The sequence below is a fragment of the Clarias gariepinus genome, chromosome 22 (genome assembly GCF_024256425.1).
Source record: "Clarias gariepinus isolate MV-2021 ecotype Netherlands chromosome 22, CGAR_prim_01v2, whole genome shotgun sequence".
Lineage (NCBI taxonomy): Eukaryota > Metazoa > Chordata > Actinopteri > Siluriformes > Clariidae > Clarias > Clarias gariepinus.
This window is the reverse complement of record NC_071121.1, coordinates 8,767,891-8,786,424: the sequence shown is the minus strand read 5'-3', so window position 1 is coordinate 8,786,424 and position 18,534 is coordinate 8,767,891. Positions and strand designations below refer to the sequence as shown.

Sequence of the window (18,534 nt, the reverse complement as noted above, 5' to 3'; positions counted from 1 at the left end):
CAACATGTCACTGTAAGATTCATTTCCTGGCCCGATTATGATTTTTGGCCACATCATGTCAGTGTAGGGAAAGGGGACAGATTGAGTTAAGTGGGTTGGTATGCTTACATTGTATATTCGTGCCAAAGGCATATAAGACTTACTTTGTCAGACTTAAGACCAAATCGGACTTATGAACGTGCTCCCGGGATAGAACTCGTTCATAAGTCAGGGACTACCTGTATCAAACAATGCAAACACACAAAAACACAAGGCCAGTTACACCTTGGATGGGGAGCAGTCATCACAGGGCACAAGCACACACAAATTCACACACTTACTCGAACTATGGGCAATTTGGAACAGTGCAAGTCTTTGAACTGTTGGAGGAAACCTAAGAACCTAGAGGGAACTCAATATGCACACTCCATGTAAACCTATATTAGATCCTGGAGGTGCTAAGCCACAGTGCTAACCACCACACCACCGCACCACCTGCAAAATAATACTGTAAATGTGATAAATCCAAGGATGTTTTCTGTTTGTAGCAATTTTAACTCATATACTCTCATACAAATGGTAATAAACCACAGGCTCCCTTGTCACTGAGGTTGTACCCTCAAGAGTATACGTTTTGTTCAATGTTGAAATGCACCATTATGTTGTCTCATTAAATTATAATTGTATAGTGCATTTAAGAGTACACATTGTCTTAAAGCAGTTTCACAGCAATTCAGATCCCTAATGAGAAAACCAGAGGAGACCCTGGCCCTGAGATAAGAACCCTGACAGCAACCAGAGTTAAAAAAAAAGAAAGCATCCACTTCTCAGGCTGAATTATAAGGCTTATACTGTATAACTGTCGAAGATACTATATACAGTATGTTAAAGGAATGTTTATTTTTAAGCACATTACTATATGAATAAGAGTGCCTGAATAAAACACAGGAAAGTCTGTGTGATTAGTTTCTGAAAAGCTTGCTGAATTTTGAAATAGTATTCTATTTTCAACTCTCATCTAATTTACACGTCTTCCAATGCAGCTTTCGATTTTCTTTTGTCGTATATGCATTTGGAGTTATGTCCTGGCCTTCACAGATCTTAATATCGCAGGCATTTTTCGTGTTGAACAGCACAGTCCCAGAAGAGATTGCCCTTTGTGTTAGGAGCCCATGCATCACCAGCATTCTGACTCGGACAGACAGAAATATGCCACTTATTTTTATAGCAGCCTAAGAGAAAAAAGCACAGAGGAGGAGCCGAGAGCAAGGTAGTGGAGATGAAGTGTCCTGAGCACTACTAGACTCTTTCTAGCCTGCTGTGTTAATGGTTCTTGGCTGGACGGTAATCTGAAGCTTTACATACAGTATTATAGGCTTAGACGTTTAAGCAAGACCGTAGACCAGTTCCTGGAGTCGCATACTGTACATGCTCACCATGGACGCATACATCTGTGTAGAATGATATTATACTGTTTTAATAAGCGTACCAAGAAATAGGGGAACATATCCGTTTATTTTAAATGCCAGGAAAAACACCAAGACCTTTTTCAAACAAATGAAAAACAAAATCCTGGTCAGTTGCAACTAAGGTTATCGCTATTATTCAGACTACTTTTCAGACCCTGTAACATTGCATTCTTGACACAGAGATGAGGATTTATTAGTAGAGCATTTCTAAATGAATTGATAAAAAAAAGAAATTACACCTATTCAAACTTGCAGTCCAAAACAACTACAAAAGGAATCCATGAGCAAAATCCAAAGAAATCCACCCAGGACTGGATGAGGTAACTCATCTCAAAACTTACCAATAATATCTGCAAGACTGTGCAAAGATTGTGTGCCAGAGTGGAGTTTAAATAAGCAGAGTTATCAAGCTGCAAGGGAATTTAATGAGTTGCTGTAATAACAGTTGTTACTGATGAACCACCTCTGGTCCAGCTCTGGTGGACAGGTTAGGTATTGTACCATATTACCCTTATAACACCAATGATCTTATAGTTGAGCATACTGTACATTTACCATACTGATGTATAACTGTGTTGCAACATACTGTAGAGCAATTAGATGTTTACTGAAAACCTCAGGCAGAGAGTTCGGAATTGTCAAGTGTCATCAGAATGAAAAAGCTTGTAAAAAAAAACAGCAAAAGCAACAAAATAGAAGACAAAACGAGCAATAGAAAGAGATCAAGTCATCTGAGAGGATGCAGGGTTACGAAACGAATCAGAGCCATTTACAAAGGCAAAGGGAAGATGTAGACATTATTAAACTGTAATTAGTTCCCATTCAGAGGGGAAATGCAAACTTTAAATAGTCATTTTCTCTTTGCCTCACTGTTGTAATCTTAACATATGCTATCAAAACATTTAGCTATTTTTAATAATTAAGCATCAGGTAAACGTAAAAATCTAAATGCCAAATGAAATTACTTTGTCTCCTTTATTTTGTCTTAACGATCTACAAAGCTGGTTAAACTGTTTTTTCATTACATTTATTTTATTTATTCTTTTATACCACAGGGCTTTTAAATTCTTAATTCTGATAGGTGACAATGTGTTGTTTTAATCTTCTTTGACCACTGCTCTGACTAGAAATCGTAATGATACTGCTTAAGAGTTTATCTGACAAAAGATTTATCAACTGATAATGTTTGTTTTGCATAATATTTCTTTATAGCTAACATCTATATTAATGTGTTTAACTCACACTAGCTGTTCAGGAAGTGCAAAATAACGGACAGTGCATTTTTTGTTTTTACAGCAGAGAGATAACAGCAATATTTTTGTTATTTTATTATTATGTTTAAACTATTATGTTCAAACTATAACTCCTTATATGGTAACACTTCCTATAGTCCATATCCGAACTAATATACATACAAACCACTCCCGGTTCGAGGCCAGACAGTCAGCAAATTAAGGTGCGGTCACATCATTCTACTCCATCGCTGATTATAATTTTTTTACACCCCAACAATCTTCATGTCTTACTGTAAGTATTATTGGGATGATAAATATAGTCTTGTGCAGGAAACAGGACCTAAGCATGTCTTATTGTTTAAAATATTGAAATGTTAAAAACTGATCCATGGTAACGTGTATGTAATAGTTCCTGCTCATGAGCGGTACTGGCAGTGCTTTGAACAGCATCTGGTGGCGCTGTCAGCATTTCACTTTCTCCATAACATGCTGACTATTTCCAGTGGAGATGATGTCATACTTAGAGAGAATCGATAAAAGGACACACACGCATACACACCCTGCTGTGCTTGTGCCTGCTCTTTTTCTGCTCGCACTTGCTCTCTGTGTTACACACACACACACACACACACACACACACACACACACAAAACACACATACCTAGACACCAGGTTTGTGAGAGCAGGCAGGATACTATAGTTGGTTTCCCCTGACATTGTCAGGTGTGCACACGAGCTTTGTGGCTAAAATTGGAAGAAAACTGCCCTCTCTCATCCCCCCCCTCCATCCTCTCCCCTCAGGCTGCTTTTGTGAGCCTTTAACCTTGGCCAGCGGGCTGTAGGAGAGTGAGTAATTCTAACCTTAAAAACCTGCTGATTAAAGCTAGTTTTGTGGAATTCGATTCCACTTAATGCCTTTGGCTCGAAGCCCAGCACCCGAGCCTTAACATCAACTCAACAGATCCTGTGTCTTCACTCAGGAGGACGTGCATGTTCGTGCACATGCACGCACACCCTCGCGCAGACGCCACACCCGGACACTTAGACCAACTAGCTGCTTTATTAAGAGCGAAGAATTAGAATGGACACAAGCTCGCGGCTCTTCCCTCCAAGGGATCCCTGTGTTTTTCTAATCTTGATGTATGGCTATGTTTGCTGGTCCACTTCGTGTAATTAATTTTTTTGTTCTTCAGGGGATGTTTTAGTTCGCTTATGACCAAAAACTATCATCATCATCAGAGTTTCATTTCAGGGCACTTCATTTGTTCCTGTTTTGTTTGGACGCTTTTGATGGATTTGATTGAAGGCCCTTCACCTTCTTCATTTACACGGCTCATTTTTTAGCTTTCGAACATCATTAAGTAGGTCTTGCAGAGCTACCAAACTATTAATAAAGTTTTGAGGTAAAGAAGACTTGAAGTTGATTGCTTATTGTATTTCACAGTGTCGCTGACGGTGTCTGGAGCAACCCTTCCTCACACACGTCTGCTCTGCTTTCCTGGATTGGAATCCGTCTAGGTTTTTATAACGGATCATAAGTAAGGCTGGAATTATATAAAGTGTATATTATATTATTTAAGACTTTCTTATCAACAGAACGCGTATATCAGTGAAGCATGCCATAATGGAGCATGAGGGTTTAGAGCTCCCTGATCCTCTAATGATCGACGGTATTACAGGAGCATGTCGATAGTAAATAGCGGCAACAAACTAAAGCTAACAGCATGGGTCCTGGCAGGCTTTGAGAATGTGCGGGAGGTATAGATCAGCTCGAGGGAGCGCTGACTTCGAACTGCTGCCAGCTTTGAAACTGTCACTATATTAGTCAGGCTTTGCCCGGGGCTGAATGAGCAACCCCTCAGGCTGGTCTACATATTGATGCTTCACTGATACAGAAGCCGCTGTTGCTTCATCCAGTCCTAATGAAGCCGTGACACCAAAGCAGCACAGACGGGCCTGACTGGCATTCTAACAAACTCCGGAGTCACTTTGAGACAGTTAGTGACAGAGCCTTGCTCACACTGATACTGGAGGGACATGTGTAAGTCATGAAAAATGTGCTCGTCTAACTGATTGGTCATAGATTTGTCTTGATTACCTACAAGTTCTCGACTTTATCCAGTCAGTGAAGTAATTCATCAATTTGCCCCTAGATGATTTTTTTTTCTTTTTTCTTTTTTCAAATTGCATGATTGAGTGTTCCCGTGAAGGATTCATTGTCTAATGTATTATTCCAAGTATCAAGGTTAACATGTGCTTCAGTGTAGCTGAAGAAAGAAATGCATCACACCGTGCTCCGTTTTATTATACATAACTCTTCTAACACACACACACATTATGCCAGCATTGTTGGGGTGCAAAACTGCAAATTGGCAACATAAATAACGTGCCAGCATCTGATTAAGAGTGCCTTCACAGATCATTATGAACTAATGAGAGAATGTCCCGTCTCGGGCAGGTTGGTCGCCTTGCTGTCACTGCCTGTCTGCTCTGATGGATGGCACTATGGGACGCGTCTCATCGAGATGTCTGCAATTGGCAGCCTCCATCAGCTTCTGTCACGTCTGAGCCGTCTGACTTTTTGTGCCCATTTAAAGCCCGCTCTCCTCCACCCGACCCTGACACCACGCACTCCCGCCCCACAGGGCGGTGACTCATGCCTGCCTGATGCTTGTTTAAAGTTGCTTATGTCTCCTGGGCATGGCCATCATAACTGCCTTCTCTCCAGCCCACAAGTTTTATCAACACAGCTTCCGTACGTCTAGCAATGTAGTTTATATTCTCCTGTTGCGTCACCTTTAAGATGGAAGGCAGGCTGAGTAATGGAGAGAAGGTCTGTATTATAGTGGGAATATAATTACACTTTAATTGCTTGCCATTTGATGTGCTGTCATTTGTCACAGCCCACAGACAGCAAATAATGGCTTCTGTCTTTGTCACTTCGTCACATTTCCATGCCGTCTTGAGAGAGCATCAGAAAACCAGCTGAATGATATGCATATTGAATTACTGATTAGCTTTTTCTCCGCCATTGTCTATTTCCTCATTTGCATGTCCTTTGTGCTGGTACAAAGTTGCGTGTGGAATTAGATCCATGCACGCCCAAGTTTTTTTTTTTTTTTATCGTAGAAATTAAGATGTGAAAGAAGTTATTTTTATAGTGTATTTTTATAGTGAGTCTGCTTATGTTGGCAGTGAGTGGACAGCATGGGTCGAGCTTTCCGAGATTCCTATATTGGCTTGACAGGAGCAGTGGTGAGCCTCTACCTGGGCTTTGTGTGAATACTTTGTGTATTACATAAATTGGGTAAACAGAAGCTGCCTGGGGCTAATTTATTCACTGTCCAGTTCTCACAGTGGGAAAAACAGCATGCATCCATCCTCACCTGTCAGTCCTAGGAAATAGGACTTCCCAAAATGGTCCAGAAGTGTGCCAGAGAAGTGTAGCAGATGTACACATGCAGACTGCCCTCTGCTGTTGGAGAGCCTGGCTCCTCTGATAGATGTGGTGTTTGCACTGCTCTAATTTACCCGACTTCATCTCAGGAAAAGCTTTAATTAGCAGAATCAGGTATACTGGGAGCAGGGAAATTAAATGTTCGGGACATGAGGTAAACTAGGAAAAAAAGGTAATTCGGACTTGATTTAAGGAGATTTTGCCTGAAACAAGCATATAGAACAACTAAGTAGATTTGAAATGGAGTTAATAAGCCTCCAACATGTTATTAAAACCTGGAAGGATAGTGCTGAATGGTCAATGTGTGTACGAAATGTAGTTCGAATAAAATCGTAAATGAAGATCGCTTAAATGTTTGGTCAAGGTACATTGTAATAGAAAAATAGAAAGTAGAAATCAGACTTATGATTGTTACTGAATAAAGAAGCATTTCACACTCTGGACAAAATTTTTTTCCTTATTTCAGAAGGGGCAAATTATTGAGTTACATCAAGCAAGGAAAACAACAAGAATAAGAAAATTTGAAATTACTGTAACTGGGTTAATATAACACCGTTTATTAGGTTGCGTGGTCCGATGAGTTCAGATTGACCCTATTCCAGAGTGGTGGCTGCATCAGGGTAAGAAGTGAAGCACATGAAGGGATGCATCCATCATGCGTAGTGGCGACTGTACAAGCCTTTGGAGGCAGTGAAGTTATCTGAGGTTGCTTCAGATGGTCACATGTAGGCTCAGCGGTGTCATGTGGCAAAAAAAAAAAAAAAAGAAGAAGAAGTCAGTTGATAACCTGAAGGTACTGAATGACCAAGTTATCTCATCTAGGTAGTTATTCTTCCCTGATGGCAGGGACATATTTCAGGAGGTCGTTCTGGGATTGTGAAGAATCGTTTTTAGACATGAACTGGCCATCAAAAATCAACCTCAAGGCAGACACAGGAAATAAACAAACAAATTCAAACTCTGATCATCTGTCGACAACCTCGCAAACCCGGTCACGAGAATTTGGGGCCTTTAAACATTAGGAACATTAGTACAAAATATGTCGAGCATAGAGCCAAGATGGCAACGAAAATCTAAATCTAGAAGTCTGTATGAGCAGAGATTCAGGGCGTCACTGTGTCATTGTTGTTCCCTATAGCCCTCAGTGACTTACCATTCGCAGACCAGAGCGCACATTGTCCTCGCCGCCATAGCCGTTTCCTGCAGAGATGCACCATCTGTAACCTCAGACACAGACTCGAACAAACTCGTTTGTTTGTTTAAGGATGATGGAGAGAGAGAGAGTGACTACTTAGTGATATGGGTGCCTGCGGTCTTAATCTGTGCTGGCCTTGTCTTGCTAACTCAGCCTGACTTGCTGTGCTAGAGTGCATTGGTATAATTAATCAGGGCTGTTTAATGCCAGCAAATGACTGATTATTCCAACACACTTGCTTTGCTGTTTGGTTGCACTCTTTCTCCCCAATTTCCACCCAATTTAGTCATTACCAATTCCCACCCCATTATGTAGATCTCTCTCTATTGCACAACAGCCAATGATCTGGAAGGGTGAGGACTAAACCGGTGCTGCATCCGACACACATAAAGGCAGCTGCTACATTTTGCACCTCCTGTTCATTACGATGGAAGAGAAACTAAACAGACACTTGTGATTTGTCTGCACCACACTAATCAACAGCGAGAGAAGAAAACAAGCACATACCACTAACCCAGAGATGGGGCCAATTAGGCTCTCTTGGACTCCCGGCTATGGATGGCTGTTTTATTAGGATTTGCGTTTACATTTTCCTAATGATAGGCTGAAACTTTTGGCCCCCCTGCTTAGACCTATCAATAAAACAATGTCAGTCACTATCTGTGCAACTAGAAGCGGATTTTGAAGTTTGTTAATTAAATTAAATGTGAACCTTATAATCTGCCCCAGAAAGAAAAAAACATGACTCCTCGGGAAAATACGTCTTTTTTTTAATACCGCGGTACAAAATCTAAAAATTAATAACAGTTCCATGGAACATGAAAAAACGCAAACAATGAACATACTGTACAAGTCATTATTTTTTGAACAAAATAATTAAATCACTCGTATAAGATCAAGGCTAAGTTTGGGTCAGTGAATATGGGGAATAAATATAGTACACCCACTATTTATATCTGTTTATAACCTTTTACCTGAACAACATATGAATATCTATATATCTATATATCTATATATATCTATATATCTATATATCTATCTATCTATCTATATATATATATATATATATATATATATATATATATAATATCCGTCGAATAGCTGAAAGTATTGTTAGTCATACAACCAGCAGAACATTGCATTAACACACGTGGCTCATGATCTTTGACATTCAAAGAGCACAATTCCCAATGCTACAACCGTCTTTTGTAAAGAACTAGAAACAAGAAACAACATAAGAATGTGGTGTCAAGTGTTAAGAGCTCATTTGTATATTACACACAATAGAGCGAACACATGTGACCTATTTGACTACAAAATGCATATCATGACCAGATAGTCGGTAACGTGGTGCGCATATCAATTCTCAGTTCTCGGCATCATCTTGCTGAGGAAGTGCAACTCTGCCCTCAGACTCCTCCACTTATTTAGAACTTAACGAGAAAAAAAGCATAGTGTGCTGTCTTGTTTTTTTTTTTTTTTTGCCCATTCTTCTTCCATAGTGCATTGTAGAGCTGCTGTAACCACTGAATTGGAAAGTTGATTTATTCCTGAAAGGCCCAAGCTTCCAAGCCTAAGCACTCCCAAATAGCATAGAAGATGAAACCACCAAAGGCCTCAGCTGCCTTTCTCATGTTATGTTTTGCTAGGGCTCCTTCGGATATGTGTGATGGAAAAACTCGCAAAGTTTTGAAAGTTAATTGCTAAGACTCATAGACATTTTCATTTCAGCCGTGACATTTCTCTTCACTTCAGTCCACTTCACTTGGATTACAGCTTTCAATATGTTACATTATGGAGAAGTCCACACTTTAAGCTGTACAGTAACTGTGTTTAATGGTTTGGGCAACATACTGTAAGTGACCTAGTGATTTCCTAGTGAATGATGTAATGGTATGTAACAGCTATTGCAAATATTGCAATATGAAGGGTATACATTAATCAGCCGTAACACTAACACCAATGTCATGTGAATTGAATTACACTGATTATCAATTATATATCAGTAAACTAGTGACAGGATCATGGGCAGATACGGCTCACCCATGCCTATGGGGAGCAAGGGCCAGCCGGGTCGGTCCAAACCCACAAATTGCTAGTATCAGAACATCAGAAGGGATCAGAACACTTACAGCCTGTTGCCCCGATGCCCAGCAGGCAAAGAGTTCAAGGTTGTTGATCCAATTTTCCCAAATCTCACTACGACCAAGCATCCATGGAATGTGCCACACACACACACACACACAAATTCCTATTGGATAAAACCAGTTAAATCATATGATAGTTTAGTAATGTAGTTAAATATAGACAGCAGTGAAGTAAAGGAGTTTAGCAAGGCTTTTTTCAGCTATCTCAAATATAACTTGGATGGTATCCTAGACGACAAGATGTGCATTTTCTGAATTAGGCCTCCATGTGTGAGCTTAGGGCTGTTGTCAGTGGTGATGAAGGGAGAAAATATTATCACAGGGAGACAGCTAATACTTCTGAGTGGTAGATAAAATGATATGTATGTACTCATATTAATGCAGAAGCTCCACGGCACAAGCAGATGAGGTTCCGAGTTGCTGATTAGAGGTCCAGAGGTTCGAACCATACCACAGCTGGGTTGAGAGCCTTAATCTTATGCCTGATGCAACACCCAGTATCCTAAGCCCAGTTCGAAAAGGAGTTGTGTCTGAAAGGGCATCCGGTGTAAAACCTGTGCCAGATCTAGAGGATAAAAATTATGAGATATTAAAAGGATTAAAAATAAATGGACGAATAATGAAGAAGCCCGAAACAGTGTTTAAAGACAGGGTTTGTGTTGGTGAAAGACCGTGCTTACTCCTCTTCTTACTGTCACAGGACTGCCAACTTGGACAAATTCCACTCGCTGAATTAATAAACCCCAAGCATGTGTCTTAACCAAGGGGGGATTGGAGGAGGATATAAGTTTTAGGATGTAGTGGTGATGTGCTGCTTACAGTATGTAGAGCAAGATCCACCCCAGGGGGTGGGACACAACTTGGTACACATCGAGTGATGATAAATTATTTTAAATGAGAATATCTCAGAACATTTTTTCTCCTTTTATTTCGGTGCCCATTAGATTAAGGGACTAGTTCTAACTTACATATTTTGATATCAAGGGGTTTTTAGGAATTTGATTAAGAATCAGATTTTTGTGCGGTTAAATTATCTGGTCTGGACTAACTGTGTTTCTCTTTCTCTCTTGTGTGTGATATCTCTCTCCCTAGTGTCTCTACGGCTGTTACGTGCACTCCTCCATCATTCCCACCTTCCACCGCAGGTGCTACTGGCTGCTGCAGGTAAAAGCCTTGCTCCCTTTATATATACTTCTGTAGGCGCTTGTAGGTCTGTGCAGGAGGGATTTTTTTCCTTCTGTTTCTCTATGGCTTTGGTTATCTCTCAACTATATCTCTTTTTTTACAATTCTGTAACGTTTTGCTGAAGTTCTTCAATTCCTACCTGCCACTCTACGCCCCGTATGCTTCCTGCGATGTATTTTTACACGATCCTTCCTACTTCACACGCTTTCGGCAGCCGTGTGAACATATACTTCACATAACTCTTGGGAGTCTGCCACGTATAGATGCCAGGCCTGGTGCTCTGTAGCGTATAGAAAAAGATGACAGTTATGTATAGTTGTTGGATCCGTCCTTTCTTTTCTGTGCACGACATCTTTTCTGGCATTACATAGCTAAATGAGGGGATGAGGAGTGTGTTTTGAGGTAGATAGGCGAAGGCAGTGGTACCTCTCTGTGACGTGTTATGTCCTATTGTCTATTCTGACATGACATCTGTTACGGCAAGTCTTTGCTGGTTCTTCATGCATCCGCTGAATTCCGAACAATTTTATCGGAGGAGCGATTTTAACAATAGACTGACTAGGCTTTACAGAAAGTTGGATGTAGATTTAGATCTTTAATGAGCGAGCCAGCGGTGACAGTGTCTAGGAAAATGTCCCCGTGGCAATATGATGAAGAAACCTAGGGAGAAACCAGACTCAAAAGGGAACCCATCTTCTTCTTGGTGATACCAGATAGCGGTATTATAAATAAATACGGGATGGATACAGGTGTGGAAGAGCAGAGACACACTATAGCTAGAGTTGATTTTTTTTAATGTGCAGTGTAAGCATATTATTCGGGCATTACCTGGGTTGCAAAGTTCAGAGACTTAAGGGAAAAAAAAAAAATGTAAATATTCAGGCGTATAAATTACACAAGGTACATAACTCGATTTTTGATGCACATTTTAGATTATGCAGAATACCTAAATATATATTACTGTTAGCCGTGCCAGATTTTTCTTGAAACACGACCAGGTGCCATCAATGCCGAAAAAGTCCGAGATGGAAAATGCAGACTGAGGAAAGAAATCTAATTACTTTTTCTGTCCTTGCTGTCAGATATTAATGACAGTTAAAAATGTAAACAGAAACACTACATATACAATAAATGATGCATGTTATAATCGGGGTGCAAGACAGGGTACACCCTGGATTGGGGTATCAACCCATTGCAGGGTATAAGCACACACACTCACACACCCAATCATACACTACATGCAGTGAGGAAAGGCCGGTGAACACACACCCCATGTCTGTGGGAGGAAACCGGAGTACCTGGAGGAAACTCATCCAGCATGGGGAGAACATCGGTCAAAGACCAGAGCCGAGATTCAGACCCCCTGGAGGTGCCCGTATATTGCTGCATGAATAATTTTAAGTCATTTTATAAATTAAAAAATTAAACAATATTCTTTCTTTACTGCTCATTATTTGGTAATAAAATTGCACTTGAACCAGTGTGATTTTTTTTTTTTTAAATCATGCTCCGACTGGTAATTGGGTGCACAGCTTGATAAAGCTACAGTAAATCGAGTTTATGAAATCATAATGTGTGCTTGAGATACAGAATGTTTTGAATGTGTATTTTTTATTATTTTATTATTTTATGGCTAACTACCTTTACTGAACTCTCCTGTAAAGAAAATGCGCTGGGTGTTTGAATGATGACAGAGCATTCATCTTATACACTTAGAGCTGACATGATTTCCATTCATAATTGTATTATGGGCAGAACGTGGGCTTGAACCTACAGGGCCGAGGGTTCGTTTCCCTCCTCAGGTCTGTGTGTGTGTGTGTGTGTGGAGATTGCATGTTCTCAGTGTGCTTGGTGAGTTTTGTCTGGGTACTCTGCTTTCCTCCCACAGTCAGCATTCCCAAATTGCCTGTAGTGTGTGTGTGTGTGTGTGTGTGTGTGTGTGTCTGCGACCCTGTACAGGATAAGCGGTATGGAAGATGAATAAATGAATTAATTTTATCCCTAAAAATCTATAATATACACTCTCAAGATAGCAGTGTCTCTGGATTAGGACGTCTCCTCTGATGTCCTCCATGCAAAAAAATAAAAATAAAAATCTTTTGTGTACACACTATTAAATAATTAACATTATCACAGCACAGTTTATAGCAACATCTCCCCAATTTTAATGACCATCTGTCCCAAGTTCAAACTTACAGGATCAGATTTTCCCGCTGTGCCCTTATTCGGTTCCCAGTGCCTTTTCATTCTTTGTAACAGTATACACGGTGTCCCAAAAGTCTCCATACATAGGGGCAATTTACATAATTAAGCAATAACATGCACAGCACCAGATGTGTTAACACGAGCTCATCATAAGAGGGAGAGTTAAGGCGTGTGTTTACAAACAAATGACAATCATGTAAATGATGTTTTGTAAATGATGTTACATTTTGATTTAAATAAAAAAACGTGTTAATTCCCCTTATGTTCGGGGAGACTGTCGGGACACCCTGTATTATCCCGCAGTCAGGAGCATAAAGTGAGAAAGGTGGTAGATAAAAGGGGTGGAGTTAGTATTACTTCTGATTTGCATGTCATGCATATTCATGGTGGCTTGCATTATTCATGGAGAAAAAGGCAGTGCAGACTTTAAGTCTTTTTATTAGTTTCTTGGGTATTAAAAACATAAAAAAATACAGTATATTGTTCACTGTAGATTATTTTTAATGGTTTAAAATTACATTTGTATTTTTTTTTTTTAAGATAACCAGTAAGACTAGGCCCCTGCTGATCAACTTTAGTATTTAGAAATGTTAGCATTCAGGCTGTACTCACAATGGTCACCTTGCACCTTCAGGTTCCTGGTTCGATTCCCACCTCAGGTCTGTGTGCATGGAGTTTGCATGTTCTCCCTGTATTTGTTGGGTTTCCTCCAGGTACTCCGGTTTTCTCCCACAGTTCAACGAGATGCAAATTAGGCTAATTTGTGAATTTACCAGTAGTGTGTGAATGGATGTGAGTGTGTGTGTACTGTATGTGTGTGGCCGGTGATGGACTGGCGTCCTGTCCAGGCTGTACCTCGCCTCATGCCCTAAGTTTCCTGGGATAGTCTCCAGGCCACCTGACCCTGTATACAGGATAAAGCGGTATAGACGACGATGGCGGCTATACTAAATGAATTCTTGGATCCAAACATGGAGAGACTTATATTTATTTTTGCTACCCATGTAGGTTACCAAAGCATGTGGTGATTTATTGTATAGTAAACAACGATGCTTTCCTGCACATGTAGGAGGGCCCTACAGTATATCTAGAGCAGGTCAGATATTGTTCTACTACCAGACAGTAATCTAATCCTGCACTCTCCTTTGTGTTTAAATGGCTTTCACTTTTATGATAAAATCAATGTTGATATTATACTTCAGTGGGATACAGTAGTCCTGGGTAAGACATACATCACGTCACCACCATATTCTATTCGAGCATCATGTTCAGAATAAGACCACAATCACAATAACCTTTGTCTGACAGAAACGGGGCAACCGGGTATGCCATGAGACAGCTCGTCCACGGTATATGTGTCTCTTCTGTCTTTATTCTGTCTTTTATCCTTGTCTCGTATGTATAGAGACTGCCACAATCTGGTATCTAGATGTCCAGAAATGTGTTCATTCATCTTTAGGAGCCCTGCTATCCTTGCCAGGATCATGATGGATCCCGAGCTCTGGAACTGAAGCAGGAATACAGCTTGAACAGAATGCCTGTCTGTCACCTGCAGAGGTGCTGCTTGTCATCAGGCAAGACAGGCAACTGCTGGGGCCCCGGGTCAGTAGAGGACCCCCTGGGGGTGACAAACGTATTTATTAATTGATAAATGTGATGAATGCTAGTTGTTTAGGCCCCCTGCAATTTTTTTGCAACAGACTCTCTGACACTCACATTCACACCTAGGGGAAGTTTAAAGGAGCCAGACCACCTATTGCTAGTTTTTTGGGAGGTTTGAGGAAACCAGAGAACCTGAAGGAAGCCCACGTGGAGATTGGAAGAACATGCAAAGATTCTGTGCCAAGCTCGGGTTCGACGAGAGTTGAGATGGCCGCTCTACCAAGCCATATTGTTCTTCGTCTTTGAGAGTTTCACATAGGATGTCTTAATATAGGTATTTTTATTAATTATTCCATATTCATACAATCAAGCGACGATGCCACAAGCAACCGTTAATTTCCTATTTAAACTGGTGACACCAAGCCGTAATTGCATCACCAGAAACAAAGAAGCATGAGGGCAAAGCGACAAGTGTAATTAAGATTTCGTAAAATTTTATGACAACGGCGTGACGTCGATGCATGATTAGTGGACGGGGGGGAAAAATAACACTAATAAACACCACGCATGCTGCTACAGTAGATCTAGGGGGAGTCTAAAACAGATGGAAGGTACACTTTTACAAACAACAGCACTAACCCTCACTACATGGCCACGAGAGACCAACCTGGAGTAACATCAGTGTCGTGTTTGTTGTAGTGTGAAAGCAGGGTTAAAAGTCTTAAAAATAAACACTTCCACTTGGGCGTACACATATGGCTTTGCATTCTCAAGCCAGTTTTTTTTTTTGTCGCAAAATAACGAAATTGTGAAAGTTCAAGTTTATTACATATAGAGTGTATAGTAAGCATTTCCTGTAAAGCTCTTACCCACTCAACAAGATAACAAATCACCTTTAGAAATAGGAAATGTTGCAGCATTTGTTTGTTGCCATAACAACACCTCAAGTATTTTATAAAAGCGTACCATACAGTGCAGGGGAGTTGAAGGAGTGTTAGCTAAATTAACATTGCAACCGTGAACCAGCGGTTTAAGCAGGAAACAGTTGGACAGCTCTACACACCTCATCTTGCATAATTATTATCCATGAATATATCTTTATGTATAGGTGCTGAAGTGTTTGACCTTTCCATGGTTAAATATGTCCTCAGAACCAGAAGTACTTGTAAAATCTTTTGTAGATATAGTATGCAGTGCAGTTATGATATTCTTTTACTTCATGCATTAAAAAGTTCCCGTGTATGATGGACAACTCGAGTCATTTTTCATGACCGATATTAAAACGGTTTTGAGGAAAAAGTGTTTTAGAGGAGAACTCAAAGTTTAAGTTTCAGAGTTGAGGGCAGCGCCAGAGATTTTTTTTTTTTTTTTTTTTTTTTGCTGATGCTTGACTTTTCGGCGAGGGTGCTGTGAAATTTAAAGTTGCCAATTAACATGCCAGTAACCACAGTTTGCAAGACCCCTGTTACACACATACACATGCCTTTCCACTCCACAAAGATGACAAAACCATGCTTCCTGAAACCAAGAATGCTCTGTTCTATGGATCTAGTGTCATGTGAATGAGCTTTACATAGAGTAGAGATAACTAAAACTATACTCAACTACCAAATGTGTACTTTTCATAAAAGGTGACCGAGGTGGAGGGAAAAATAATCACAGGCCATACCATTAGGTAAAGTATTTCTAAAATCAAAACACTGCATATATAAAGTGAGCAACGATCCATTATGATGTATGTTTTGCTAATGTCAAGTTAGAAAATGCTCCCTGACTAATAGAACGTGGAAATAAGCACAAAAGTTTAGCACTCTGTGTTGGCTTTCTGCTTTGTTTGTGTTCATTAAGGTATGCATTTTTTAAAACAATGTGTGGTGTGTATGTGTATCTGTTATTTCTCTATACAGTGCGTTCGCAATAAAGCTGGTATAAATAAAGAGAATAGAGCGAGGTGAAAAGCTGTCAGTCATTGCTCGTTCTGTTGACGTAAATTGTTCAAGCATTGGCACGATTTTGGGGTCTGAGTGGTTAAGGCATTGGAATATACCTTGGAAGGTCCCAGGTTCAAATCCCTTGACTGCCAAGTTGTCCCTGTTGGGTCCCAGAGCAAAACCCTTAACCCTCAACTGCTCACATGTATAATGAAATACAAATGAAAGGCGTTCTGGATAACGGCATCTGTCAGGTGCCTAAATGTAATCTAAATGATTCTAAAAAACACTGTAATATACTGTGTTATTATCTTAGTACCTAGACAATGTTTATTGGAAACTGAGGAAAAAGTGTTTCAGAGAAGTTTCTTTTGCTGATGCTTGACTTTTTTCGGCGAGGATACCTGACTTGAGAACAAATTAAGGGGTATGTAGGGGACTTACTGTATAATCCTCTGCTACACTAATGCACTTATTCCAGCTTTTCACTAGTGCTTGGATAGCATCGAGGTAGGAAGTTCTCAGTACACTGGCCTCCCAGGAACCTCTTTAATGGCCCAGACATGTGGAAATGGCGAGATCAGGGCTATTCTGGGGATGTGGCAGTAACATCCATCGGAGTTCCTGTACTATGCAAGTGGTGTTGGTGTTGAATGATTGTGTGTTCCCCATGAAAAAAATTTGTCTTTTCCACAAGTTGGTGATAAATTATCCGCCGATTTTCAAGGATCAGGCATTCCGCTCGCTGAAAGTTCACCTGGCTCACCATGGTCATCATTCACAACTGTACGGCCCAAACGTTTGCAGCATTCAGACGTATTACTGTGGCTAAGCATCTCATCACCGTACTGTGCTTGAAGGTTTCTGTAAATGGCAATTGTTTTTACACCTTCATTCATGAGGAATTACATCACAAGTCCTGGTTCGACTCGCACACACCTCTTAGTCTGCCTATGAATCATGTGATGTTTCCGTTCCTTGTCTTAAATTCTCCCCAGGCATCATGTCTCATTGAGTCCATGTCTTCCTAGTGGGTACAGGTGGGATTGCAGGACATTTTTATGACCATACAAACTTCAGACCTACCCATTGGGGACGTCTTCAGGACCCATTAAAGCCCTAAAAATGTTACGTCCAAAGATACCTTCAGGGATAATTTTATGAAAAGTTCTTATACTAAAGTTTTCCTTAGGGCACCTTCACTGAGTCATTAGTAATATTTTGTGAGGATTTAAAGACATGCTTAGCTTCCCATGTGCCCTGTTCTTTGTTTCCTTTTTTTAAAATGTATTATTATTTTTTTTATTATTATTTCACTTACTGGATTTTTAGGCAGCACAGTGGCTTAGTGGTTAACACTGTCACCTTGTGCATTCATGGTATGGATCGATTCCTGGCCAGGTTCGATTCCCTGCATGGAGTTTGCATGTTCTCCCTGTACTCCGGTTTCCTCCCATAGTCCAAAGACATGCAGATTAGGCTAATTGGTGTTTCCAAATTGCCAGTAGTGTGTGAATGAGTGTGTGAGTGTGCCCTGAGATGGGTTGGCACCACATCCAGTGTGTACCCTGCCTTGAGTCCTAAGTCTCCTGGGATAGGATCCAAGCCCCCGTGACCCTTTAAACAGGATAAAGCAGTAGTATATAGATGATGATGTTACTTACTGGATTATATATTTACTATTACAAATTGTTACAGTATAATGTTGTGGCATGCTACAATCTTTGACAATGATTTTCAGATTTGTCCTAGTATACTGTGAACTTGTGTCCTGCCCCAATTTAAACTCATGTTACATGCTGTAGGTCTAGATCCCTAATGAGCAGGCATAAAGCAATATTAAAATAGGACCAGATTTAAAAGAGAACCCATTCTGTCCAAAAAGACATCGGAATTGTATTAAATATCACCCTTAAACAGTACTAAGTGTGTTGAAAGGAGGTTCAGTAGGAGAATATGGTAAATACATCATCATCTAGAAATCTGTAGTATCTACCTACAGTAGGGATGAATATTCAGTGAAGCAAAGGTGAGGCTTGGGGAAGTGAAAATATTCAGGATGTTTCTGTGCAGCCAGGCAGAAGTAGCGCATCAGAATGAATTAGGCAGTGCCGTCGGGGAAGAGGAAC

General features: G+C 40.3%; 1 protein-coding gene across 3 annotated transcripts in view; it reads left to right on the top strand.

The window, feature by feature from the left end:
• camta1a (calmodulin binding transcription activator 1a) overlaps positions 1 to 18,534 on the top strand; it is a 436,555-nt gene that overhangs the window by 323,732 nt on the left and 94,289 nt on the right. For all 3 annotated transcript variants that reach the window (XM_053482709.1, XM_053482710.1, XM_053482708.1), the window contains exon 6: positions 10,575 to 10,646. In XM_053482709.1, coding sequence (XP_053338684.1) covers positions 10,575 to 10,646 — 72 coding nt within the window. The remainder of the gene's footprint in view (positions 1 to 10,574; positions 10,647 to 18,534) is intronic.